This window comes from Anomaloglossus baeobatrachus, chromosome 3 (genome assembly GCF_048569485.1).
Source record: "Anomaloglossus baeobatrachus isolate aAnoBae1 chromosome 3, aAnoBae1.hap1, whole genome shotgun sequence".
Lineage (NCBI taxonomy): Eukaryota > Metazoa > Chordata > Amphibia > Anura > Aromobatidae > Anomaloglossus > Anomaloglossus baeobatrachus.
Genome location: NC_134355.1, coordinates 284,000,163 through 284,028,115, shown reverse-complemented (window position 1 = coordinate 284,028,115; position 27,953 = coordinate 284,000,163). Strand labels below are relative to the sequence as shown.

The window sequence follows — 27,953 nt, the reverse complement described above, 5'->3', positions numbered from 1 at the left end:
ACGCGTGTCATAGGTTCGCCATCACTGTCCTAGATTCTTTGCTACGCCATGGTGTAGGTTTATCTACATCATATTATATTTTTAAAAAACCTTTAAGACACTGCATTGGCATGATAATTGCAGGTCAGAATTCCCCTTAAACTTAGTAAATGATAAGTCAATTACTTGACTATTATTTGTTCCAAATCTAGTGGTTTGTTGGTATTGAATGATTGGAAAGCGTTAGGTAAATAGATAAGAAAAGAAAAATTTACCAGCTCACCTGCAGTTACTTCATTAAGCATTGTGGGCATTGCTGAGAGCACGTATAAAGTCATGTGGTCCCATGTTCAATACGAGAATAAAAATGGATAATCCAGCTCTTCAAAGTGAGGTAATTTATTGTAGAAAAATATAGCAATTTACATGATAGAAAAAGTTAAATGCTTTTCAGCTGAGACTACATGTCAGCCTTTGTCAGTTGAATGCTTAGTTTAAGAGAACCTGTCATGTTGAAAATGGTATCGGATCTTCAAGTAGGATCTTATACAGGGTGATTCACTCATTGCTTTACGTGTAAAAGTTCCTTTAACTTCTAAAAGAGACAATTATATTGAAATTTGGACTGTACATTGGTTCATGAAAAATTGATGTTTTAAAACAACTGTCCACTATTCGCATTCAAGCACGCTTCATGTGACTAATCCGCAGGACGCCTAGAGTCATAGCCTGATTTTCTCGCTGTATGTTCTCTCAGAGTGCATGTAATGTTTGTGGCTTGTTACTACTCACTTGACCTTTCAATTGGCCCCAAAGGAGAAATGGTGGCCACAGTCCTATGGAGATTACGCTGTCATCAAAGAAGGATGCAATCTCTGTCATGCTGACAACCGACGTGTGACACGTTGCACCATCTTGTTGGAAGTATCCCATTCCATGTTTCTCATTGTCCAGCTAATTGACGAAGGTTTGGAAGATTTCCATGTACACTGCTGTTGTCACTGTTGCCTCAAAAAATATAGGGCCAATTATGTGCCGCCTGGATATGGCACAAAAAACACCAACTTTTTCTGGATGAATCAGAGTTTCTTGAAACATATGTTTGCTGTCAGCTGCCCAAATATGGGTGTTTTGTGAATTGACGTAGCCACATAGATGAAACCAGGCTTTGTCAGTGTACCACGTACGGTTCACTGTATTTTCTTTTTCAGCAATGAAGGTTGGGAACCACACCACTAAGAATAACAAATTATTTTCTCTTGTTTGGGCCCTTTGACAGTGAATGACAGTGAATCTGTATGGGCAAGCAAGACCTTTCTTGGCTGCCCATTGACATGTGGAATACGACATGCCTGTCTCCTGGGAAATCCTCTGCAACAGTTTTCTTGGAGATGCCACAAGTTGCTGTCTCATCTTGAATTGTTTTCATTTTTGGATGTCCTCCATCATGCCTATCTAGTAATGTTCCTATACGTTTTAGCTTATTCACCAATGACAGAATGCAAAGTCTGGATGCTGGATTTTGACCTTCAAACTTCTTAAGAATTTCACTTTGGCACAAGCCTATCTCATAGTGGAGTTGACCAGCGGGGTGACAAGTCAGTGAGATCACTCGGTAGGAGGATGTTTATCGTCTCGGTCATTGAGGCTCATTGCAACCTTTCTCATGAATCAAAGTATACAGTCCAAATTTCAGTACGGTCGACTTTCTTTTAGAAGTTACAGCAATTTTTCCATTTTTCCGGGTAAAATAGCAAGTGAAATATCCTGTATCCTGTATCCTGAGTTTAACATTTATATACATTTTTGAGGAAAGGTTTTGCTAAATCTTTCATTTTATTAATTGGAATCCCTGGTGTTTGTAAACATACGAGTCCAGTAGGCAGTTCTCTTTATTGATTGACAGTCTTCCCTGTATCACTGTACATGCACAGATAAGCTCTCAGTTTTTTAGTGTGACAGGTTAAGTGGTGTCATATTAGCAATCTGTGGTGCGATGTTCCTTATCAGTACAGATTACAAAAAACTGCTATTATACCAAGTGAATTAACGCCAGGTGATCTTATGCAGCACTCCATCATTTTCTTTTTTTCCAACACAAATTAGAGATGTGTTTGGATCAATTATCATTTTTAATGTAAAGAAGTACATATATAAGAATCAACTTGACTAGAAAACAAAATATTCTTACCTTGTTCTGCATAATTCGGATATGCTTGAATAGAGGATGTGTGCCACTTTTATATCTATTCTATGGTCTCTTATATGGTGGCATAGTTGTGGCTGCTGGAGAAAACAATTCTCACAAAGTTGACCCCAATTCCCACGAAGTTGACACCCACCTACCAGACATTAAAGGTTTATTCTGGTTTATAAATGTCTGAATTCAGTTGTCATAGTTTTTTAGTATCATGTTGAACATAAACTGTGAATATTAGTGTGTAAATTAAAAAAACACATTCTTATTTTAAAATGTCTTAACAGAAACTACAGGGAAGATATTTATGGAAAAGGGCATTTCTGTAACTGGAAGCAAAGATTTTATGCCCCATTTGACTTTCATGAAGTTATCAAGGGCACCGAAGCTGCGCAATCAGGTGAGCTCCAATTATATGTTCCAGAACTGCATAATAGAAGTCATAAGCCTTTCTGAGAAAATGCTTTGAAATAAGATGACTGCATGTCATGTAATTTGCTTGTTATAAATATTGGATAAATTACATATGCTACACTTTATAAGGAAAATAGCCAAAAATGAAGTACCTTATTTTTCGGATTAGAGGATTCACTTTTTTCCCCCCAAAATTGGGGGCAAAATGGGGGTGCATCTTATAATCTGGATATAACTCACCGGGGAAGGCATGCGGTGGCGGTGTAGCGGGGTTACAGGAGGCAGGGCTGCAGCTGATGATCGGCGGCAGCTTGAGTGGGGAAATGTTTGGGGCTGGGAGGAGAGGGGGTTGCAGCAGTGTGATACGGGTGCCATTGATCTCCGGGCAGTGGACGCCATGGGCTTCAGAAAAATGGCTGCTCATCTCAATCTGCGCATGCCCCCCTGTAGCCATTTTGCTGAAGGGCATTGCATCAGAAGCGACGCACTTGCAGATTGAGATATCTCGGGCCTCTGAGATCTCATTCTTTGTGTGCACTGTCTCCACAGCCATTTTCCTGAAGCCCATCACGTCCACTGCCTGGAGATCAATGGTGCTCGCATCGCAAAGCCACGACACACCCTCTTCCGAAATCCCGTCCCTCGTGCCGCCACCGCTGTCCTTCAGCTGGGACCCTGCTCTCTGTGACCCCGGTCCATCGCCGCTGTTCGCCCCCTCCTCTACCTCCCCCCGGTGAGCTATATCAAGATTATAAAACGGACTTTAGGATTATAAGACAGACTCCTTTTTTAACACTAAAAATTTTTTTTTCCTATCTTCCTCTAAATTTGGGGTGTGTCTTATAATCCGGTGCGACTTAAAATCCGAAAAATATGGTATACATGTATCTCTGCCTCTTTCACAAGCTGAAGTTATTACTTACAGCAAATAGAGGGCAGCAGTTATAACCTGCCCAGGTTAAGGAACTAGTGCACTAGCAGGATGCAGCAAGACCTCCAATAAAGTGGAGGCATCACAGGTGCAAGAGAAGCAAATCACTCACACACTTCCAATCGATGGAGGGGGAAATTGCTGGATGATAAAATTGCACACAGATGGCTTGTATAGGGCACCGTTCACACATGTAAGTGCACAGTATCTGGCTAGCAGCCTATTAGTTACGCCCATACTATTCGACTAGGCGGGCTGCCCAGTACTATCAAAGTGCACCATACTGGGACGGGAACTCCAATATACAAGGGCCTACATTAAGGGGTATGGCAGCATCCTGTATAAAATGTTATGTGCAAAAAAAATAAATATAAAATATAAATGAGGTATTAGATGCTATTATGGCCATAATACTGTTGCCCACAACCTACGTCAAGGGTCCTCATGCTTGTGAGTCCCTACAATGTTATATAAATATAAAAAAGCAACAAAAACAAGGATAAAAATCTCCTCCAAAAATTCAGCAATTACTTACAGCAAATAGAGGGCAGCCCAGGCCAAGGAACTAACGTACTAACAGGATGCAGCAAGACCCCCAATAACATGAAGGCATCACAGGTTCCTTGACGTGGGTTGTGGGCAACCATATTCTGGCCCGAATGTCATCTAGTGCCTCATATATATTTTATATACAGTATGTTTTTTGCACATAACATTTTATACAGGATGCAGCCAGGCCCCTTAATGTAGGCCTTGTATATTGCAGTCCCCGCCCTGTATGGTGCACTTACATAGTACTGGGCAGCCCGCCTAGTCTAATAGTATGGGCGTAATGAATAGGCTGCTAGCCAGATACTGTGCACCTACATGAACGGCGCCCTATACAAGCCATCTGTGTGCAATTTTATCATCTAGCAATCGCCCCCTCCATGGATTGGAAGTGTGTGAGTGATTTGCGTCTCTTGCACTTGTGATGTCTCCACTTTATTGGGGGTCTTGCTGCATCCTGCTAGTGCACTAGTTCCTTGGCCTGGGCAGGTTATAACTGCTGCCCTCTATGTGCTGCAAGTAATTGCTGAATTTTTGGAATATATTTTTATCCCTCTTTTTGTTGCTTTTTTATACAAGCTGAAGATAAAACAAAATTTTTCAGCATAGATGGATGAGTGATGGCACACTGCCAACATATTCCAGAGGTAAAAAAACCTCAGTGTAATGAACCAGCAGGGGGAGTTTGGGAACCAGGAGAGTGCTGACAGCAATCCTCCACTAGAGGGCACAAGTCTCCCCAGTGGAAGAAGTGGATGGTCATACGGGCCGGGAACCAGGATGTCTACTAAGTACAAAGGGTTAAACAGAGACAGAGTCCAGGGAAAGCCGAGAGAGAACGTCAAAGACCGGGGGAGCGCGGAAACCAGAGTAAATAGACAAGCCGAAGTCGGGAGCCGGCAGAGCAGGTAATAGCAGGGAGTACAGGAGGACAGAACAACAGAGGAGGGAGGATGGGAGTCAGAGTAGAAGGGAGGCGGTCAGAAGGGAAAGCAGGGAGAACGTACACAGGCAGGACAGGAGGTGGGGGAGCGGACACTGTCAGGACAGGAGGCAGGGAGGACAAATGTAAACAGGACAGGAGGTAGGATCAGAACTCACAAGGGACCAGCAGCACACTCCAGAGCAGAATTATAACTGGCACTGAATGAACGGAAGTGCCCAGAAGATAAAGGTGCTACAATCCCAGGAATGAGGCATGGAGGGGAAGGCCCCTCCCCTCCATGCCCCCTCCCTCCAGCCACACTCCAGGAAACACTGACAGCCAGGGTCATGACACTCAGCTTTTTTCTGATTTTGTAGAAAAACACTGTAATTGGCTACTTCAGTCAGTCCTTTGACAATGAATGAAGAGATTCGGTGCACGCATAACCACCTGCACATTTAAAGAGAACCTCTCAGTAGTAACAAGCCTCCTAAGCTGTCTATATGAGCATGTAGGTATGAAGCTGAATGAAATGAAACCTTGATATCGTCGATGCTTTGCCTTATACCAAAGATATCCAAGTTTTTCTAATATGTAAATTAGCTGTTAAGATCTATGGGCCGGACACAGATCTCCCTGACAATCTGCCTCCAGAGCTTATTCTAAATGAAAGGGGGCATTAACAGTGCAAACCAAGTGATGACTAAGATTATCATAATGACACACGTCTTGTAGTGCGATCAGAGCTAACACAGTACAGCACAAGTGCACTTGTCTTATTACAAACATTTGCAACAGCAGCTGACCTTATTTGTGCTGTCATCTCTGCTGTAGAGCTATTCCGGATTATAGCCCTCACTATAGCAGATCTTGTATCATTACAAACACAAGCATATTTGTAATTGTCTTCTCATAGTGCTGTCATTTCTGCTGTCCTGCCCATTCCCAACACTGGCTGTCTGTGAGATTGAAGCTGAAACACTGTAAGAGGACACCTGCAGTGCAAATGTTTTTGTAATGAGACAATTGTGCTGTACTATGTTAGCTCAGCTCTGTTGGGTTTGTTATGCTGTACTGTGTTAGCTTTGCTGTACTGTGTTCACTCTGTGGAGCTGTGTTAGCTCTACTGTACTGTGTTAGTTCTGATCTCACTGCAAAGCTATGTGTAAATTCTCAGAGCAATGTGACAGGCATTACTTAGCTCACACTAGTAACACCCCCTTTTATTTAGCTCCTTACTACTGAAACCTATTTGCACTTTTCTGAAGTCAAATTTTCCAAAAATGAAGGGCAGGAAGACAAACAGGGGAATAAACAAAAGGATAAACTCCAACTTCACGTCTGTAGTCAGACAAAAGGACTGCAGCCTACACCGCTTCAGACAACAAGGGCTCCAGCAGCTCCTTCCTCCTCTAGGCCAAGTTTCAGAATGAAGTTTCAGTATAACCGGCGCCAGCTGGTGGTTCGTGACACAATTTAAAGGTGATGGGCGTGGTCACAAACTGGATGCACATGAGGAGAGGCAATCACAAGCTGCTAGCAAGAAAAACTGACATTAACCCTCGGAGCACCAAAAGAAAGGAAAACACATTTAATCTCCAGAGTCTCACAAGGCTGTCACAAATCTAAAAATGGGAGACGTCCGTGACAATAGCCCAATGTCGTGCAAACGCCTTCTGATGATTTGTGTAGACATTAGATCCTTTAGGCTTGGTATGTGACGTCTTAATTTGACTTCTAGTACAGAATGGATACATTGTTAATACATTGGCACGGCCATGGCTATAGAGTGTCCCATTTTTCAACATGCCAATACCAGGCCACATGTTGCTTGTGCTACTTTGAGTAACATGCATGGCTTAAAGATGTTATCATGGTGTGCGGCATCTCCAAACATGTCTGCCATAACGCAAATTTAGGATGTAATTGTTCAGCGATTGTAAAGACGTCTGCCAGCATCTGATCTTTTCGAGTCCAATTGCATTCTGCATGGCAGAACATTCCTCATGAAAACCTTTAATAACCCCACAGATACCATACCAAGAAGTGTAAGTGCGTATTAGGTGTTATGTGCCGTTAATAGTTTGGGGATCCAATAAAGTCTAATTATTGTGGTTCCCTCACCCTGTGTTGTCTGAGTAGTGTTTCGCCCACGGTTAAAGAGGCCGGCGTTCAGTTGGGATGAGCCCTGAGCCACGCTGTCTTTTTAAAGGCGGCTAATTCAGTGGACAAGAGCACCCACTGAGCCCCGTGTCTCCACAGTGCTCATACTCAATATTGAATATATTAAGATGTTTTGAAAATGTTGTTTCTTTTATCATCTGCATATCGTTATCATGTCTATTAGTCCTTTGATTTCTATAATTGCATGTTTATATATTTGTTTACATACACACAAACAGATATAAATAGTATATGCAATAAATGACTTAGTGCTTATTTACTTTATGTGTTTTTAGGGCATTAAAAAGATTGAAGCAAGTCTGTATGAGGATTTCCAAGCTCACTGCTTTGGTGAGGATACGCTGATGAGGTTGGATCTTTGCTCTATGATAAAGAAAAAACAACCAAGTGGTTACTATCATACGGAAGCCTCGATATTTTTTGGTAAGTAAAAGTGAGAGTCACAAATGTTCCCTGTCTTTCACTTCCAAAAATATGAATCTATTAGATTTTATGAAAACATGTTAACATATTCTTTTTTGTATTCTGTATTTTAACTGTCCTATTCCTGCAATTTGTTTCTCTGAAATTTCTTAAGATGCTACCTAACATGGCCATAAAATATTTTTAATACAATTTTTTGCAATGTATTACAATTTATTACAGTTTACTGCAATGTATTTTATCTTTCAAGTTGTGTTTTATATTTCATATATATATATATATTTTATATCCTTAAGGGGGTTATCTCTGACTATATATATTTTTTTACCATTTGCCGAAGAACTAACTGGTAGGTTAGTAACTAGTTGCCTGTTGTGCCTGTTGACAATCTCTGCCAACACAGACCACTCCTTCCACCGATTCAGCAGGTTCGCTGACGTCATGTTGACACAGAAGAGGCTTCTTTTCCGCTGTGCTCTGTTGACAGGGCGTGACTGCCAATTTCATGTTGATTGACATCCGGTTCCCCGCTGCCTTTCTATTGTTGTTTATTGTATTATTGTTGGCTGTCAATCAGCTTGACTTGTGCAGTCACACCTGGTAGATAAAGCAGAGTAGAAGAGAAAGCGCAGCTGCTGAATCATGTACAGGAGTCTTTGGTGACCGCTCTGAGCCGACTCCGGTAGAACAGGCAGGCAGTTAGCAACTAGCTGCCTGTTAGTTTTTAGGTCTTGAATAAGCCCTTTAAATAATTGTTTTGGGGTTAAACATATTTCTCTATTTTTCTAAATAGGGTATAAGGTATGTACAAAAAAATTCATTATGTATAACGAAAAAGGTTTGGTGTCTTTGTTAGATTACCTAAAGTGAGGTACTGTTTTATAAGTTTATAAACCAGAAGGTGGCAGTAGACTCTCAACCAACTTAAAAAAAAAAATTGGATTTGTTACATATTGATTCCAATAGATTTTTGTTGTTGGTAATACAATTTTATTGTTTAGTGTTTGAGATAATACTGTTCAAATAAAAATCGAAATACTAGAGACACCATGATAACTTTCTCCTTGAACCATTTATTTTCCATTGTCTAATTCAGGGCTTCATAAAACTTTTTAACTGGTGCCAGAAAGGCCAATGTGATACCTGGACCATCTGTGATAGAAGTCCATGCCAAAATAAGAGCCTCCTGAACTCTTAATATCATCACAAGTGTAACAGGAGAGAATGGACCATACATATTGTTGTGCAATTTCTCCTGAGTACACTGAAACCCCATATGTGGTGGAAAACTACTGGTTGGGTGCAAAGGAGGGCTCGGAAGAGAAAGAGCACTACTTCACTTTTGGAACGTAAAATTTGCTGGAACAGATATGGCATGCCATGTCGCGTTTGCAGAGCTCCTGTTGTGTCTAAACAATGGAAACTCCCCATAGGTGACCTAATTTTATTATTATTATTATTATTAATATTATTATTATTGTTGTTATTAGTATTATTTATTATTATAGCGCCATTTATTCCATGGCACTTTACAAGTGAAAAGGGTATACATAAAATCAAGTACAATAATCATGAACAATACAGAGCACAGACTGGTACAGGAGGAGAGAGGAAACTACATCCCTCAAATAATTTATCTTGAAGTGCGGTGATGTCATGGATGTGTCACGGGTGACTGACAGTCTTGTGGTTTCTGGCAATAGAAGGTCACAACATTTGGCTGCGCAAAATTCTCCCTGACTTTCTATTGTTCCTGCTGTTAGTATTCAGTGTATTAGGTAGCTTTCCTGCCGGGTTTTTATCTCTTTCCCTTTAGGAACCAGTGGAGCCCTCCTTCCATCTAGCTGGTGATTATCAGTATTTTCCATGTGCTTAAATTCTCCCATCTTAATTGGACTTATGCTGATGTTATTATTCAGTTAATTCAAGCTCTAATTGCAAGCACGTGGCTTGTACTCATCTGTAGTATCGTTGCTGAAACTTTGCTGAACTTCTACTTGAGTCATCTGTGGATAAATAGTTCATGCACATTCCCCCTGTGTATTCTCCTTGTGTCTTCTCTAATATTTAGTGAGGTTGATGAAGAGCACATCCCACCTGTTCCCTATATAGGGTCCAGCTCTAGGCATAGCTAGGGTGAGGTATCTCGCTCATCACATAGGTGCGGAACCCATCTAGGGTGGTGAGGGACCCCAGGGACCAGCAGTAGGTTTGGTCAGGTGTCACCATCTACCCCTTCCCTTGACACAGCGTTTCCCTTCCCTTTCGCTGTTTGCTTGGTACTTCCCCTTACCTAGCGTGACAGTACTCTTTCATCGCTTGCCTCTCTGGACCTGAAATGTTATATAGCCTGCTTTTTGGCAACTTGGCCCTTGGCATAAGATTGACTGAACAGTCATAGGAGTGCTGGGGTTGCAGCTTCTGACAATCTTGCTCAGAAAAACATCATCAAAGTCAGATACTGCGGCAACAATCTCGTAGTGACCAATGAAATACAGGTGCTCATGCAATTGTTTCGACAGTACTCGTTCCACCTTACTACCTCCTGTACCTGCCAGTCCACCACAGGATTGTGTAGTGTCAGCCAAGGAAGACCTAAAATCACCGGGGATGGTAGACCCTCCAGCACAAAACAATCAGTGGATTCTTTGTGCATAGCCCTTACCTGGAGACATAAAATTTGAATGACTTGAGTGAAATGTCCCTGACTCAAGGGGGCAGAATCAATGGCAACAATGGGACTAGGTTTAGGTAACTTATGTTGAGTAAGGCCCTGTGTCTGGACAAACTGGGTTTCCACCAAATTGGACCCCGCACTGCTATCCATAAAGGCGAAAATATACACCTTCTTTCCACCTAATAGGACTTCAATGAACGGAAAAAATTGCAACCTACCAATGGAGAAAATATGTACACCCAGGTTTCTATCCTCCACTGGGCTCGATAAATCTTTTGGCAGCCGAGTATAGTTTTGTATTGAGAGACAGGTCTCTGCAAAGTAACCTTTATAACAGGGGTGGGGAACCTTTTTACTGCCGGGGGCCATTTGGAAATTTCTGCCAACCTTCGGGGGCCGCACAAAATTATCAATGTAAAAATGAACCAACTATATTTGGTCAAACAGTTAACTAACCCCTATTGTGGTGGCCGGAGCCGCTTCTCTTTTGTGCGGCTCTGATGTTCGGCGATACTTATGTTGCTTCTCTCTTTTCCAGGTTTGTCACGGTCTGGAGCGCAGGCAACTCTTAGTGATAATAAGATTGGTAGACTATATACATCACACAACAGACACAGGGACTGGTGTATATAAATCACAGGAGACACTGGGGGCACATACATCACACGAGGGGCTGGGACATGTATATGCCCCCAGCCCCCTCCTGTGATATACATGCTTTCAACCTCTCCTTTGATGTGTATGCACCCAGCCCCTCCTGAGAGGTATATGCGCACAGCCTCTCCTGTGAGGTATATGCCCCCAGCCCCTCCTGTGAGGTATATGCCCCCAGCCCCAGCATCTCCAATGTGATGTATACACCCCAGTGTGTGACGTATATATCACAGGAGGGGTTGGGGCATACACATCACAGGAGACGCTGGGGCATATCCATGACAGGAGGGGCTGGGAGCATATACATAACAGGAGATGCTGGGGAACACACATTACTAGGTCACAGAGAGGCATAAGCATTGCTGTGGGGCACAGACATCACTAGGGCGACACAGAGAGCACTAGGGGGGCACGGACATCACTAGGTGGGCACAGGCATCACTAAGGGGGGGGTCACACAGACATCACTAAGGGGGGGTCACACAGACATCACTAAGAGGAGACTGGGGGGCACAGACAGCACTTGCAGAGCACTAGGGGGTACACTGCATTTGGGGTGGTAAGGAGCACTGGAGAGAACTCAACAGTGGCGGTGATCCACATCGCTGGGGAGTCTGTACACAGCACTGCAGGGGGCACGCTGCACCGGAGAAGGGGCAGAGAGCGGGCGGCACACAGCACGTGGAGCTGCACGCTGCACCGGAGAAGGGGCAGAGAGCGGGCGGCACACAGCACGTGGAGCTGCACGCTGCACCGGAGAAGGGGCAGAGAGCGGGCGGCACACAGCACGTGGAGCTGCATGCTGCACCGGAGAAGGGGCAGAGAGCAGGTGGCACACAGCGCCGGGGAGCGGCAGCACACAGCACGTGGAGCTGCATGCTGCACCGGAGAAGGGGCAGAGAGCGGGTGGCACACAGCGCCGGGGAGCGGCAGCACATAGCACGTGGAGCTGCATGCTGCACCGGAGAAGGGGCAGAGAGCGGGCGGCACACAGCGCCGGGGAGCGGCGGCACACAGTACGTGGAGCTGCATGCTGCACCAGAGAAGGGGCAGAGAGCAGGAGGCACACAGCGCCGGGGAGCGGCAGCACACAGCACTGATTGAGGCACGCGAGAAGGGGTGGAGAGCGTGCGGCACAATGCAGGAAACTGTGAAGCTGCTGTGGGACGGAAGCGCAAAACGCTAAACCCGCCCTCAAAGTCAGTCCTGAGCACGCTGGCACCTGCCATGGAAAGAGCTCATTGGTGCATGCAAGCAGCGCATGTGAAGCCTTAAAAGGCCGGCGCCCGGTAAGACCACGGCAGTGGCCGAGCACTGCCGCCCCCGGGAATCTGCCTGGGGGCCGCATAAAAGGTCATGGCGGGCCGCATGCGGCTCGCGGGCCGGAGGTTCCCCACCCCTGCTTTACAACCACAAAAGCAACAAACCCTCATTTGCGCCGATCTAGAGGTGAACCAGTGTCTTCGTTTGCCCCTCCCAACTACATAGGTTCCTCAGTGAGCACAGACCTAGGTTCTGTGGTAGGTAATGGTTTCTCCTTTGATCTTTCATGGAGACAATGGTCATCACTGATAATCAGGGACATTGTGGTCTCCAGGGAACCAGGAATCTCATACAAGACTATGTAACTTTAACTGTTTCAGAGAGACTCTGACAGTAATGGCTCCAGAATGCAGGATCATTCCACCTGGTGTCCATGGACCATCTGCGGGACTCAGCAGAATTCCTCAGCTGGCCGTTCATCATGCTTAATTTGACGTAGTTTGGATTGAGCCAGGGTGACCCTATCTGGATCTCATAAATGAGCTCCAAAGCACAAAAAAAAGCCTCAACCGTCCAGAGTGACTGAGAACCGGGAGGGAGAGAGAAGGCCCAGGCTTGGGGATCCCTCTGGCGGAGTGAGATAACTAACTACACCCAATGCTTCTCAGTACCTGAGGAGTGCGGTCTAAGCCTAAAGTAGAGTTTAAAGGCCTACCTAAATACAACAAACTTTTCCGCCCTCCAGTGAACCTATCCGGCAATGCTAACTTAGACTCAGGCGGGGAATGACCTGAGATCAGTGGCCGCTAAACCAAAGTTCTGAGAGGTTACCAGCAACATAACCAAACGCAGATCTGTCACCTCTACGGACAGACTCTGCAGCTGTTCAACTAATGCAGCAATGGGGTGCATAGTTGATACCCAAAAAATGGTGTGGCCTGTGATAATGTCATTCAGTGACTACCGGGGTTCCGCCAGGTATACAGGAAACCCTGGAGAGTGCCGCAACACACAGGTTACACAAAACAACAGTGGGCCCTGGCGCTAGGGAAAGGGGAGCAGCGTCACCTCCTAAACTCACTTAAGTCTGATCCCTGCACTCTATAAAGTCCCTATACAAGTTGTTTTACCCCATCACCGATCCTATGCATCTCCGTCTTTCCCTCGACTCAACCCTGTATAGTGCGCAGGTAAGCAGGAATGCTAGTCATGCACTAGATTGAAAACACAGAGAGGAATAGACAGACAGGGATAAAATAAACATTAATCATACAAAGCACGCCAAACGATAAGAGGTAGTAATGAGGAACGAACCAGAAGGATAAAACCCAAAAAGGATTAAGCAAGGGAAAACTCAATACAGCTTTCACACAGCAAATGATCTGTGAATGGCTTCCTGGTCCACATCTAACAGGTTCCCTCTAGAGGCAAGCTAAGCAGAAACTATCCCCAGCATTTACCTTGACTGGAAGAGAAGTCTTTATAGCAGAGGTAATTAGCAATACAGAACAGCTGGCTCTAGCTTTCATTCAGAGATCAGGAAACCAGAGAAACTACTTAACCCTAGCAGCACTGGATAAAGGAGAATCTACAGAATCTGCACAGCTAGCAGTATTAACCTGAGCAAGTGTATATGTAGCCCTGCGCTGCAATCTCCTTACACTAGAAATAGGAGGGCCTACTCTCCATTGTGGAACCATCGTGACAGGTATTCACAAGTTGTCTCTTGAGCAGCTAAGAGCAGTGCAATTTCTTTACTTCCTAGTTTCTTGCAGGGCGGGCTCTCCTCCTTGAGTGACAGGTATGGTGAAGAGTAAAACTATAGTATTAGTAAAACTATAAAGCCGAGCTCTACTTCTGCTGTAATACATTTAGCTCCCAATGGTTTGTTTTTAGTCTACATGGATATCACTATATTTACACATAGTAAACACAAAGCATTTGAACAAGCATCCAATTCTGCCATGATCGCAGACAGGTACATTTTTCTCTAAAATGCTCAGGTGTTTTAGAGAAAACATAGTTTAAAGAGACCAAAGGGGGTGATTGGTCTATTCTGGCGGAGCCCCAAGCCGACTTCTCCCTGCGTAACTCCAGCTGATTGACCGTTCTCTCCCTGTGTAAACACGTGGAAGAAACCAGTCAATGAAGTGCAATGGTTTGGGGAGAAGCTGGGAATGTCATTGGATTAGTCTTCAAAGTATATTTTCTCTTATATAAGAGCATTTCAGAGAATAACATACCTGTCAGTAATCATGCAACCAGGCTGTGATTCATGGTTTGGGCAGCAGGAATCCATTGACACTGTATATTTTTATAAAGTATTATCACATTTTTTGTTATTACAGTGAATCTTCAGCCGAGAAGCTATGCCATGCACTACACAAAAAACATGGGGTTTTAGTTACGAAAGGTCAGACACTGTAGAATGTAGGCCTAAAATTATTCAGTGTCTACATATACACAATACATATACACTCCTTTTTTCATTTGTAATCTCTATTTATTACCAAGAAATATAAACATCAGTGCAGAGATGCTGCGGTCAGTGGAACAACACCTACTACTATTTAATGCGTTTTTTGGAAATGAGCCATTTTCGGCTCTTGCAGAAAGTCTTTGATGTCGTTTTCTAAGGCCTTTCTTTTCCAGTGTTAAAATCACACCTCAATTTTTACCTTTCAACAAGTTTTAAGTGAGTTGCTATATATAGGTCTATTTCACATCAGTGGTTTCACTTATAGCATGGCTGAATGTGAGTTAGAAATGTAAGGTGGTTATCTCTCTGACTATATTACCTCCAAAATAACATTTTATGACCTAACTTTACTGATTATAATTAAATACTGATGATTCGATGGCCACCTCTCTTCTTGCTGGGACCAGAGGAATTTATGCTGTTTACGGCTATCACCTTTACCCCTAGTCTCTCAGTGTATCGTAATTGACAAAATAGATTAAAGGTATATACACATCTTTTTAGGACGATTCCACCTGGAACCTGCCTGAAAAAAACTTCAAGAATATGCGAAAAACAATGAGCGTATTCATAGCATGTGAAAATGAGATGCTATGCAAATGGTCACAAGCAAAACAAATGGGTGCACCGCCAAGGATAATCTAATTATATAAAAAGACGAGTGCTCACCCGTGCAGCAAGGGGAAACGCACGCCTACCCCGAGGAAGCCGCTTTCTGCGGCGATACGCGTGGGTCCTGCTCACGGGATCCCATGCCCACCCTCCCCCTCCCCCCCTCTTGCTTCTTCTACCTTGCTTCCCCATTCCTGCTATACCTTGGGCCCATGCACAATTGAAGGTATTTTGAAAGACCATGCTATCTGATTATAGTCAGCACTCATATTAGCCTCAATTTTGGGTTGCATGGACATTTCTGACATCGTTGGGCCTCTTTATCCTTCTGTGCTGGCATGGGGTTGTAGGTTGGTTGTTATTCCTTATTTCGGCACTACTATGGTTGTATATATGTTGTTCATCATATTTCCAATTATTGTCATATGCATTTATTTCTGTGCCTTATGATCCATATACACCATACCATTGTTGTGGAGTTGGGCGGTGGTTGCATGCCGTGTTACAAGGTGTGTTTGGTTTTAGTGGTTTTAAATTTTTGCTACAAATAAAGGTTGCCTTTTACTATTTATTATTGTTGTGCTCCCCTTTTATGTGCGGTACTTTTTCTTCTTGTTCCGCTTTGCAAATGTTCAGCATTTTTGAGCTTCTGATAACCTTTTCTGACTTCGAATGCTACAAAATTGTTAAAAGGAAACTGTCACCTTTTTGCGTTTTTTTTAGTTATTTATATGTGCATAAATGTGAAATTAGCCATACCTGTATTCCTCCTGGATGACCGGTCATTCTGCAAAACTCCTCTTTTATATCTTCTATCTTCCAGGCTATGGGGCATATGCTGCTTTTAAGATAAGCCCGTCTCCAGTCTTCATTATACAAGATTCCTGTTCCCCTTCTCTACAGAGTCCATGTGATGTCAAGTGCGCAGCCAGGAATCCCGTGCCTGTGCATTCTGCCTGCCGTCTCTTCCCTGCACTGTGAAGCAGTGACTCCTCGGTGCCTGCACTCAGCAAAATTGAAGCCTGTTCCCACAGAAGGGGCAGAACAATGCAGGGAGGGACAGCAGGTATAATGTGCAGGCACGAGATTTCTGGCTGAGTACCTGATGTCACAGAGACGCCAGGGAAGAGAAGGGGGAGGAGGAATCCCAAATAATAAAGACTGGAGGCAGCATTATCTTCTGGGCAGCGCACGCCCCATAGCCCACAAAACAGATGATATAAAATAAGTTTTGCCCAACGACCCATCATCCAGGAGGCATACAGGTATGGCTAATTTCACCTTTATGCCACCTGTATGCCAATATTAATAACTGAAAAACACAAATGGGGTAACTGTTTCCCTTCTTAAGATGACATCTACTTGGAAGCACCTCCATAATAATGAATGTTGTATAAGTAAAAAAATAAAAGTTGCAAAAGATGTAAAAAAAGACGCTTCAGGAAAAACTATGCCTGCAATTTTTCTGAAGTGTTTTTTACAGGAAAAACTCAGCAGTTAGATGCCATGTGCACATACCCTAAGTATTAAATGTAGGCAGTCCCATACTCCAGCCATGGCCTGTAAGTATAAGCAGTGGCCTTAGCAGATTGGTCAAGAACACTGGATATTGTGAAAGATAGACAATGCTACACACTGAAAGGACTATAACACTAGGCTGGGATCCATCATGTTTTTAGTGTAGTAGTGTAGTTTAGTGTAGTAGTGTGTAGTGTCTCTTTTACATAGCCATATATAGTTTTAAGGCATTTTATGTTGCAAGAAATAGATGTAAAGACTCTGTTTATGTAAGCATTATTCTGACAGCAGTAAACCTTACATGTCTTTGATCCAACCTCAATGCCCTAAATTTATAATTTGTTTGTGGTGGCGAGTCTGTCCATATGGACATTAGAGAGTGGAGGTCGTTACTCAGAATACCCTTCAGTTTGCCTGAGCAGGAAAATATTGCAAATTAACTGTTATTCTCATGAGAGAATATATTCAAATAGACACTATTGTCACAAAATTACTTATTGTTTAAATCAGGTTTTGTGTTACAAATACATAAAATCATTTTTAACAATTTATTTTTTATATACCACATTTTTATTAAGAGAAATATAATCACTATTCTTGCAATTTTCACACTGGCAACTGGGCTTTTTTTTTAGACTTGTACTTCCCATTCTTTCTCGAAGAGTTTTCAGCAGTCTCCTAATCAGCGGCAGGATTACAATGACTGGTAAAACCTGTATACACAGTTAATAGCAAATGATCCACCGATCAGATTAAGACTAATGATGAGCGAGTGTGCTCATCACTGCTCGATTCTTGATTAGCATGCTCGGGTACGCTTGGTGCTCGGCCAAGTATCGCAGGTGTTCAAATGTGTAATTCGTGAAACGTTAGACACAAAGAGCTGGTTCCTTCCACTGAATCATGCGAGCTAGCACCCCAGTGAGAGCTGCTTCCAGTCTGTGAATGGGGTAAAAACAACGTTTTCGGACGTCATGTGAAGAAAAAAATAAATAAAATAAAAACACCCCACCTCGCTCCCCTCGATATTGTCTATTTATGGCTGGCTGTATGTGGGTGGAGAGCTCGACTGCCCAATAATTGACTTCCATTATACTCGTTCGTCGAGCCCGTCAGAGCATCCAACTTGCTTGATTTGAGTAAAGAGCACTTCAGCATTTAGTGCTCGCTCATTCTAAATTAGGGTATGTCACAACTGACCCTGCTTCCCCTTCCTTCATAATAACCTTTCAACAGGCTCATTTGAGACTTCCAGATAAATTATCCCACCATTCATGAAACAATACAAAGTATAAATCTGAAAAAGCCCCAGTGCCCAGTGTGAAAGTTGCAAGATTTGTATTATTTATTTTTAATACAGATTCTGGTATGTAAAAAAAAAATCTGCCTACAGCGACGTATGTTGTAACCTCCATAGCGCTGCTATAATTCTACTCACGTGGCTCCCTATGGTTTGTGTACATCTGACAAAAGTCAAGTGACCGAAACATCAAACATGAACACAGACACCATGTTAATCTTTGAATAAAGCCAAAATATCATTGCAACCTTGAGTGCCAGATTCCTACTTGTCATCTCCTTACAGGGTTGGACCCTATCCAAACACCTCCCAGAAGGACCTGGAGTGCCGTATTACCATTATACAGTGTGGAAAAAAAAAAAATAATAAACATTGCTAAAAAAATGTAACAAAAATATATTTAACATAAAAACCTGATTTAATCAGTAAGTAATTTTTCTGATGATAGCTTCTCTTCAAGGACAGTATAAATTTGATCCTACACTATCTTAGGAACAGCACAATTCTATCTCCTTACTGTTTTTTTGTGGTGCACAGCTCTGTAAAAATTCATTTTGGTTATAATAATTACAAACGTGTGTGAATATTACTGTTAATCCCCCTGCTTTCTTCATAGAGGTAGGTGAAACCTTTAAAAGCAGCAGTACTCTTCTATATGGTTTGTGACTGTACTCTGTTTCCGTGAAAATAAAACCTACCCCAAAAATAAGCTATAGTAGGATTTGTGGGGCATTTTTGAGAATGCTTAAAATATAAGCCCTACTCCAAAAATAAGCCCTAGGTGCGGTTCCATAAGGAAGTGTCCAATCATTTAAAAAAGTTAAACAATAAAGCAAAACGCTTCACCAAAGACATCCCCAAAACAAAGCAGACACCTCCAAAAGAATTAACCTCAACAAAAAAAAGTAAACACTCCCCGCCTCCCCTCCCAATAAAAATTACACTCACCATACCCCAAATAATTACAGATGACAAGTACTGATGGTAGATGGGCTCTCACACAGAGATCTGCATTGCTGTCAGTTCCCTTGCCATTCCACAAACAGATTGGGTACCAGTATCACTCCACGCGAGTGATACTGCTTCCAGTCACCAGGGGAAGCCAACCATTGTAGAATGCATAGAGACCTGACTGTGATGCAGATTTGTATGTGAGAGCCCATTCCCTTGCCAGCTCTAATTGTTTGGGGTCTAATAAGTGTGATTCTTTTAGGGGGTACCTGCTTTATTTTGGGAATAAACTTAGCAGTACATAGAGAATAAATCACAGAAAAAGAAATTTACTCCTAAAATACAAAATTTATTGAGGTACAAAGTTAAAATGTAAGGAATAAAAAACAAAAAAAACAAAAAAACTCCCAATAACACTAAGTGTGGAGAGAACGCCCACTATCCAAAAGAGGTAGGGGGTATGATGAAGAAAACCAGCTAGTTGAAAGTGAACCAGTGGGTGATCTATCCGAAAAGGATACCACAACACTGATAACATTAATATCTTTATAACCAAATTAGACACAGGTTACCACTATCAGACAATCGCCCACAAAACATTCAACCCAGTTGATAATGCATAATTCGGACAAAGACAATCTTGTCACAAGTCAGACAGTCAGTCAGATCAGTCTGTAAGGTGTAGTCATCAATTACATAGAGTCAACTATCAAAATTTGAGCATCCCCAATAGAATTATGGGGTAAAAAACTATAAAGAAAAAACCCAACGCGTTTCACCTCTCAGAAGAGGTTCATCAGGGGTATATACATGTGTAGAAATATTCATAGTTAGATGTATTCGTTCTCTCATAAAAACAGAGATTATATATAATATAATATAGGACCACCATAAAAAGGTTGTCTGAGGACAGTGGGCTAGGTGCTCCTGATGTATCAGCACCCAGAGTGCTTCTTTATAACATAGCTGCTGGATTAGGACGTCTGTTTTCCAGGAAAGTCCTTTATCCACTCATCTCCAGTAAGCCGAGTTCAAAAAAATCATCATAGATTCACTGTAGCAGCCAACCAGTGGTATTTTTTTATATATATATCTCCTACAAGGCTTGTAACATATAAATGTATTCAGAGGGGGCTGACAGCACAGCTAACAATATGTGTACATCATAAGTCCTCACTATCTGCTGTGTATCAGATCAAGCACCAGAGGAACACACAGGTAACAGATGTCCTACATGTCCAGTGAGACTTTGCATAAACCGAGTTGCTGTAACTCCAGTGTCTGTCCTCAGAGTGGCCCATAGAGAATAATAAATTTAAGCAGGTAATTGAAAACCTTTTAAATTATGGTACCCACCACTATCGGAGTGGTTCTGCACCATGAGAGTAGCCAATCAGATAAGAAAATGTGCATCTGAACTAGTAATAGGATTAACACAAAATGTCGATGTTCCAGAATGTGATGACATGGTTATATTTGAAAAAAAACCAACAAGCTTTCGCCAGCTCTGCCAACTTTTAGCAAAATGGGCAGTGCTGAGGTGGACTGACCAAGCATTCTTGACTAACTCACAATAATTTCTACCACTAATGTAGCATACATTTTGCCAAAAATGTACTCCATTTCTTGATAGTAGTAACATTTTTGGCACTATTGCTTGGCAGTTGAAGGATGTGGCAAATTCATGAAGAGGCACATCTTACTGCAGCGCACAGTTCATCTAGATCAGGCCCTTGGTTGTCACAAGCGGTATAAATGCTTTCCATAATTTCTGAACCTATTTGTTCAGTGACATCATTAGTGAGGCTGACTTTGCTCAGTCTGTTGTTTATATAGATGGTATATGTGTTTTTAGAGCCTTCCTGGGGCAACTTTCTTAATATAAAAATAACTAATTTGACTTGTAAAAATACCCTGGAGACAGGGGAAGATAGAAAGAGACAAACGCGGCGCCAATCTGAGTGTAGTGAGTTTTTTATATATAAAGGTGTTGAAATAGTGGAACTCTCACCTGGTTCAGAGGTTAGAAAGCCTGGAATAATCCAAGAGGAGTTGATCCACTTTCCAATAGGATTATGGTGCAGTATGCAGCAATCACACTGGATACTATAAAGGAGCCCTCCAGCAGGTCCACTTAGTGAAAGAAGTTCCAGAGGCAATTTGCGGCTCACAATTATACCTGAAGAAGGCTGAAGGATAAAACATCCGAGCCGAAACGCGTTGTATAATTAACCACATTTTAATGTACAAATAAAATATCTCTTTACTTATTTGTATATTGGTCCAGTCATATGACCAAAAATCATCCAATATGTTCCACCATTGGTAGCAGGAGCGCCGCAAGACTGGTAATTGCCTTTGGAACTAATTTGATTTGTGTAAGTAGATTTAAAATTTTGCCTCTGGTTTCCAAAAGAAAACAGTACTTTGTGCCTTAGAAATTGTGCAAGCCTATTCTTAGACAATTCATTTTCCTAGCACATGAGCTGTAATTGTACTGAATAATGGGATTACCTAACCTTCAGTGATACATTAAATTATAAATAGTACTACTGTATATGTTTGTAGCTTCATCATTGATATTTCATTTGTAATGTCATAAAAGAAATAACAGCATGTTCTGTTTTGATAGTGATACAAAAACAAACAATTTTGCAAGCTATATATGTGAAATAAGCTTGGTTCTTTGCTTCCCATACAGAGCAAGTTTTTTAATTGCAGGTGAGGTTACACGTAGGTTAGGGACCCCAAAAATAGAGATTACCTTGGCGTTTGGTTTGGGGCTCCTTTGCATTGATCAATACAATGGCTAAAAATCTCTCATTCCTGTTATTCATATCAGTTATGCACATACCATTTTCATGTCTTTCACTTTTTTCAGATAGTCCATTGTATTTTTCAGTCTAGTATTCCCATAGCAGTTCTGCTTTTCATCATTCCCATATACATTGTGACTGGTGTGCAACTCTTTATCCTATTGTTTAGTTGTATATTTTTGAGTCTTGCACCCTGTTCACATCATTGGTGTTCCAGACGTCCATTCTTTAATTAGTTTGCATTTTCTGTCTGAGAACCCTGCCCCACCCATAGCCATGTGTTTTATTTCACATATATAGCTTGGTCCTTTGCTTCTCATACAGAGCAAGTTTTTTAACTGCAGGTGAGGTTACACATAAGTTAGGGACCCCAAAAATAGAGATTACCTTGGCGTTTGGATTTGGGGCTCCTTTGCATTGATCAATGCAATGGATAAACATCTCTCATTCCTATTATTCATAGCAGTTATGCAGATACCATTTTCATGTTTTTCATTTTTTCAGATAGTCCATTGTATTTTTCAGTCTAGTATTCCCATAGCAGTTCAGCTTTTCATTATTCCCCTATACATTGTGACTGGTGTGCAACACTTTATCCTATCGTTTAATAAGTATTTGATACACTGACGATTTTGCAAGTTTTCTTACCTACAAAGAATGAAAATGTCCGTAGTATTTATCATAGGTAACCCTTCAACTATGACCGACAGAATCCCCCCAAATCCCAGAAAATCACATTGTATGAATCTTAAATAATTAATTTGCATTTTATTACATGAAATAAGTATTTGAAATAATAGGAAAACTGAACTTAATATTTGGTACAGAAACCTTTGTTTGCAATTACAGAGGTCAGACTTGACCAAGTTTGCACACACTGCAGCATGAATTTTATTTCACTCCCTCTTTACATGTTCTCCAGACCTTTCAGGTTTTGGGGCTGTCATTGGAGATTATTGCATCTCAGTTCCCTCCAAAGATTTTCTATTGGATTCAAGTCTGGAGACTGGCTAGGCCACTCGCCACTCCAGGACCTTGAAATACTTCTTACAGAGCCACTTTTTAGTTACCCTAGCTGTGTGTTTCGGGTCATTGTCGTGCTGGGAGACCCAGCCACAACCCATCTTCAATGCTCTTACTGAGGGAAGGAGGTTTTTGGCCAAAATCTCGCAATACATGACCCCATCCATCCGCCCTTAAATATGGTGCAGTCGTACTGTGCCCTTTGCAGAAAAGCACACTCAAAGTATGATGTTTCTACCCCTATGCTTCATGGTTGGGACAGTATCTTGGTGTTGTACTCATCCTTCTTCTTGCTCTGAACACGGCGTGTGGAGTTGATACCAAAGAGTTCAATTTTGGTCTCATGACCTTCTCCCATGCCACCTCTGGATCATCAAAATGGTCATTGGCAAGTTTCATATAGGCCTGGTCATATGCTGGTGTGAGGACCTTGCATGACTTTTTGTAATAATTGCACCAACAGTTGTTACCTTCTCACCAAGCTGCTTGCATATTGTCCTGCAGCTCATCCCAGCCTTATACAGGTGATTTTCTGGATTTTCTTTTAATGCTGACTGTCACAGGTGATGTGTACCTACGCTAAAAATTATAGACCTCTCCATTCTTTGTAGGTGGGAAAACTTAAAAAATCTGCAGTGTATCAAACACTTATTTTCCCCACTGTAGGTGCTGTTCAGGTATCAGGAAGGACAGCAAATATTATTATAAAAGAATGGAAAAACGTACAAGTTTCTCAATTATCCAGTGCATAATATATATATATATATATATATATATATATATATATATATATATATATATATATATATATATATATATATATATATACATATATATATATATATATATATATATATGTATATGTATATGTATATATATATATATATATATATATATATATATATATATATATATATATATATTACAATGACCCATAACAGACATGAGCTGGCCATACACATAAGAAAGTGTTTGGCAGACAGGTCTGCCAACTTCCCCATGCACATGAACTTTCAGCTCAGTCAGAATTTCATACGTTTTCAATCGGGAAAGAGCGAGAAGTAGCTGCCAGACTCCTCTGGCAGCAGCATATCTTCTGAGAACAAAAGGGTGATATTCTTGAATTCATCCATTAACTAGTCCCCACCGAACACATTAGGTAGTCCTCCGATACTGCGAGTTTTGTGAGTTTGGTCAACTTTAGACATTTTAAAATTAGAAACTATGTGTTATGAGTCCTAACACAAAATGTAAGGGGTACTTTGCACACTACGACATCGCAAGCCGATGGTAGCGATGCCGAGCACGATAGTCCCCGCCCCCGTCGCAGCTGCGATATCTTGTGATAGCTGCCGTAGCGAACATAATCGCTACGGCAGGTTCACATGCACTTACCTGCCCTGCCACGTCGCTCTGGCCGGCGACCCGCCTCCTTCCTAAGGGTGCGGGTTGTGTGGCGTCACACGGCAGGTGGCCAATAGAAGCAGGGGGGCAGAGATGAGCGGGACGTAAACATCCCGCCCACCTCCTTTAATCCTCATTGCAGCCGGGACGCAGGTAAGGCGATGTTCCTCGCTCCTGCGGCTTCACACACACACAGCGATGTGTGCTGCCGCAGGAACGAGGAACAACATCGTAACATTGGTCCTTCCGAAATTATGGAAATGACCGACGCTACACCGATGATACGATTTCGACACTTTTGCGCTCGTTAATCGTAGTAAAAATGATTCACATACTCCGATGTCGACAGCGACGCCGGATGTGCGTCACTTTCGATTTGACCACACCGACATCGCACCTGCGATGTCATAGTGTGCAAAGTACCCCTAACTCTCTAAACCAAAATCAATTAAAGGGGTAGTCTGGCTCTACACATTTCTATATCAGGAGGTGAGTATGGCCAGTAAAGTCACATCTAAACGTGCAGGAGCGTTGGATATCGTGCATCTATTTTATTTTGATGAACAACATCTATAGACGTTGTCAAGAACAGCACTCTGCTGCCTCCCAACATCAGTACAATACGCATTTGACCAATGATTGATGGACGAGGGGAACGCTGCTTTAACTAGTCCGTATAGTAAATGTACAACGGATTCCAACTCATTGAATACATATTTATGCCTCAGTGCAGTCACTAGCAAACTCGACAACAAACCAAGAAAAACTACTAGCTTCCACCACCAATCATTTACAGGCCGATTGGATGCCCGTTAAAAGTAGTATATGGTTTCAGGGATGCGGTTATAACTCAAGAGGAACAAAGGTATTGAATTTTATGTATTTAATCTGAAAAGTAGGCAGTGTTTATAAAAATATGCAAAAAATTTTATACAGGGGAATAAAACAATACATTATGTGAATTTGCAGTAAACAAAAAGGAGTAATGAAAGAAAATTACTAAACCTTTGTCACGGAAATGGAATCAGAATTTAGTGGAGCAAATTACTCCTTAGGAAAATGGACAGAAGCACAGCAAGCTGTACCTTCCAAGACTAACAAATATCATAATTTTCTATTTAACTTTTATTAACACAAGTCCCACCAACATACCTCCCCTTTGATGACTCATAATAGGGCTGGTGTTCAGAGAACTAAAGGATGTGTCTTAAAGGGGTGGTTCACCCATATTTTTTATTGACTAGTTAGATATTATATTGAGAAACAATGTTTCTCTGAAATACCTTGTGTTGGCAATAGTGCCTGCGAGAGGCGCTATTGCAGACCGCTGTTTCCGCTCCAGTGACGTCACCGTCAAGTGCCGCACACATCACATCCGTGCAGCCGCCTGCATTCTTCCAGAATCACTGAGCTGTAGGTGGTATTTCATCGCTGTCACAGCACATCTGCTCCCTGCTCCCCCCTCCCTCACAGCACAGAGCGTCGCGTCTCCTGCTTGCAGCGATCTGCTGTGAGGGAGGAGGGAGGGAGGGTGGAGCAGGGAGCAGATGGGCTGTGACAGCGGTGAAACACCGCTCACAGCTCAGTGAGTGTGGAAGAATGCAGCCGGCTGCATGGATGTGATGTGTGCGGCACTTGATGGTGACGTCACTTGAGCGGTAACAGCGGTCTGCAATTGCGCCTCTCACAGGCACTATTGCCAACACAAGGTATTTGAGAGAAACATTGTTTCTCAATATAATATCGAACTAGTCAATAAAAAATATGGGTGAACCACCCTTTTAATATTAGATAATTGAGATTCCCAAATTTAACAGTACCTTCATCCCTGGAGGTTCTTGGCTGGAGATATTACCATCATCTTTCCTATCATGATTTTAGCTGTTCATAGATTGCATAGATGTTGTCAATGATCTGACTGTTATCCATTTGGCTGAAACCCGCCATCATCCAGTGATGCAGAACGATGATTGTCTTCACCAATTCATCACGATTCTGAAAATATGACTTTCCTATATATTATATTGACACAGTTCATAAGACCTCATTTCATAATTTCTGTAAGGAATGAAAAAATTTGAATGTACTCTAGTTTTCTGTTCACTGATGCTCTTATATCTGCCGGTCATAAATCTATTCTTCGCCGCATTCTTGTGCATTCAAGCTGAGATTGGACTCACATCTTCTACCCATTAGAGGATTGTTTTTAATTACCTATTTCCAAAGGAGGGGGTCAGATGCATAGGGGGTCATCCATTGTGATAATTATGAGACGTCTTATAGATTTGCAATCATATTCATTACAGATGTAACATTACTGGCCCCGCTGACCTGTAGAAGTGAGCTAAACCTGGTTACTTCCTTAACAATAATCAATTCCGTTAGATTTAAGGCGTTGTCCAGTATTAGAAGAAAAGTCTGTAGTCTTGTGTTGTGCGCACGGTCATGATTTCTCTGTATTAATCTCATGGTTAAGTAGATATGTGACTGTATTTATGTGATTTGCATTCCTCAAGTCACGTGCCTACTAGACTCACCTCACTTAGGACATTGCAAAGGAGAATCTAATTGATATGACCACAAGTATGGAAATTGCATATACTGTATGTGTTCACGTCACCATCCACCCACACAAGTAATACATAGGAAAGATAACAGAGTGTGTATCGCTCAGTGTTATTATTCAGCAGTCTATAGTTGTATAGAATAGTACCACATCTGTGGTTTATTAAGAGTCATAGTCGGAGTGAAAGCCAAAAGGATATAAAATAATTGTGTCAGAAAGTGTATGGTAAAGGGGGCTTTACACGCAGCGATATCGCTAGCGATATCGCTGCTGAAAGCACCCGCCCCCATCGTTTGTAAGTCACAGGCAAATCGCTACCGTTAGGAGCCGTCACCCAAATTGTTAGGAGCCGTCACACATACTTACCTGCCTAGCGACGTCGCTGTTGCCATCGAACCGCCTCCTTTCTAAGGGGGCGGTTCATGCGGCGTCACAGTGGCGTCACTAAGCGGCCACCCAATAGAAACGGAGGGGCGGAGATGAGCGGCCGTAACATCCCGCCCACCTCCTTCCTTCCTCATTGCCGGCGGCCGCAGGTAACCTGTAGTTCGTCGTTCCCGAGGTGTCACACGTAGCAATGTGTGCTGCCTCGGGAACGACGAACAACCTCCGTCCTGCAGCAATCAACGATTTTTTGAAAGTGAACGACGTGTCAACGATCAACGATAAGGTGAATATTTTTGATCGTTAATGGCCATTCGTTGGTGTCACACGCAACGACGTCGCTAACGATGCCGGATGTGCGTCACGGAATCTGTGACCCCGGCAATATATCGTTAGATACGTTGTTGCATGTAACGGGGCCTTAACTCAAATAAAATAAACTTTAAAAATTTAGGATACATTAACATGACAGAGTTCAGCAAGCCTACTCCTCTAGTGCCTCTTCTGATAAATAAATGCATGATGTCTCAGGGCTCTTTGGAAGCTGTGCTTATTAGGTGATTTTCAGTGAAATGGTCAAGTGGCCATGTTGCTATCACACCCTCTGTAACTGCGATCATTATGCCCCTGGTACCTATAGTTCAGAAGCACCTACTGCCAGGCTGAGATTGTTTTCATAGATGGTGTTTTTTACTTCTAGAAAT

General features: G+C 42.2%; 1 protein-coding gene across 2 annotated transcripts in view; it reads left to right on the top strand.

Annotated features, from left to right (window-relative positions):
* AKAP7 (A-kinase anchoring protein 7) overlaps positions 1–27,953 on the top strand; it is a 248,447-nt gene that overhangs the window by 47,600 nt on the left and 172,894 nt on the right. For both annotated transcript variants that reach the window (XM_075338271.1, XM_075338272.1), the window contains exons 6-7: positions 2,464–2,576; positions 7,455–7,602. In XM_075338271.1, the coding sequence (XP_075194386.1) occupies positions 2,464–2,576; positions 7,455–7,602 (261 nt within the window). The remainder of the gene's footprint in view (positions 1–2,463; positions 2,577–7,454; positions 7,603–27,953) is intronic.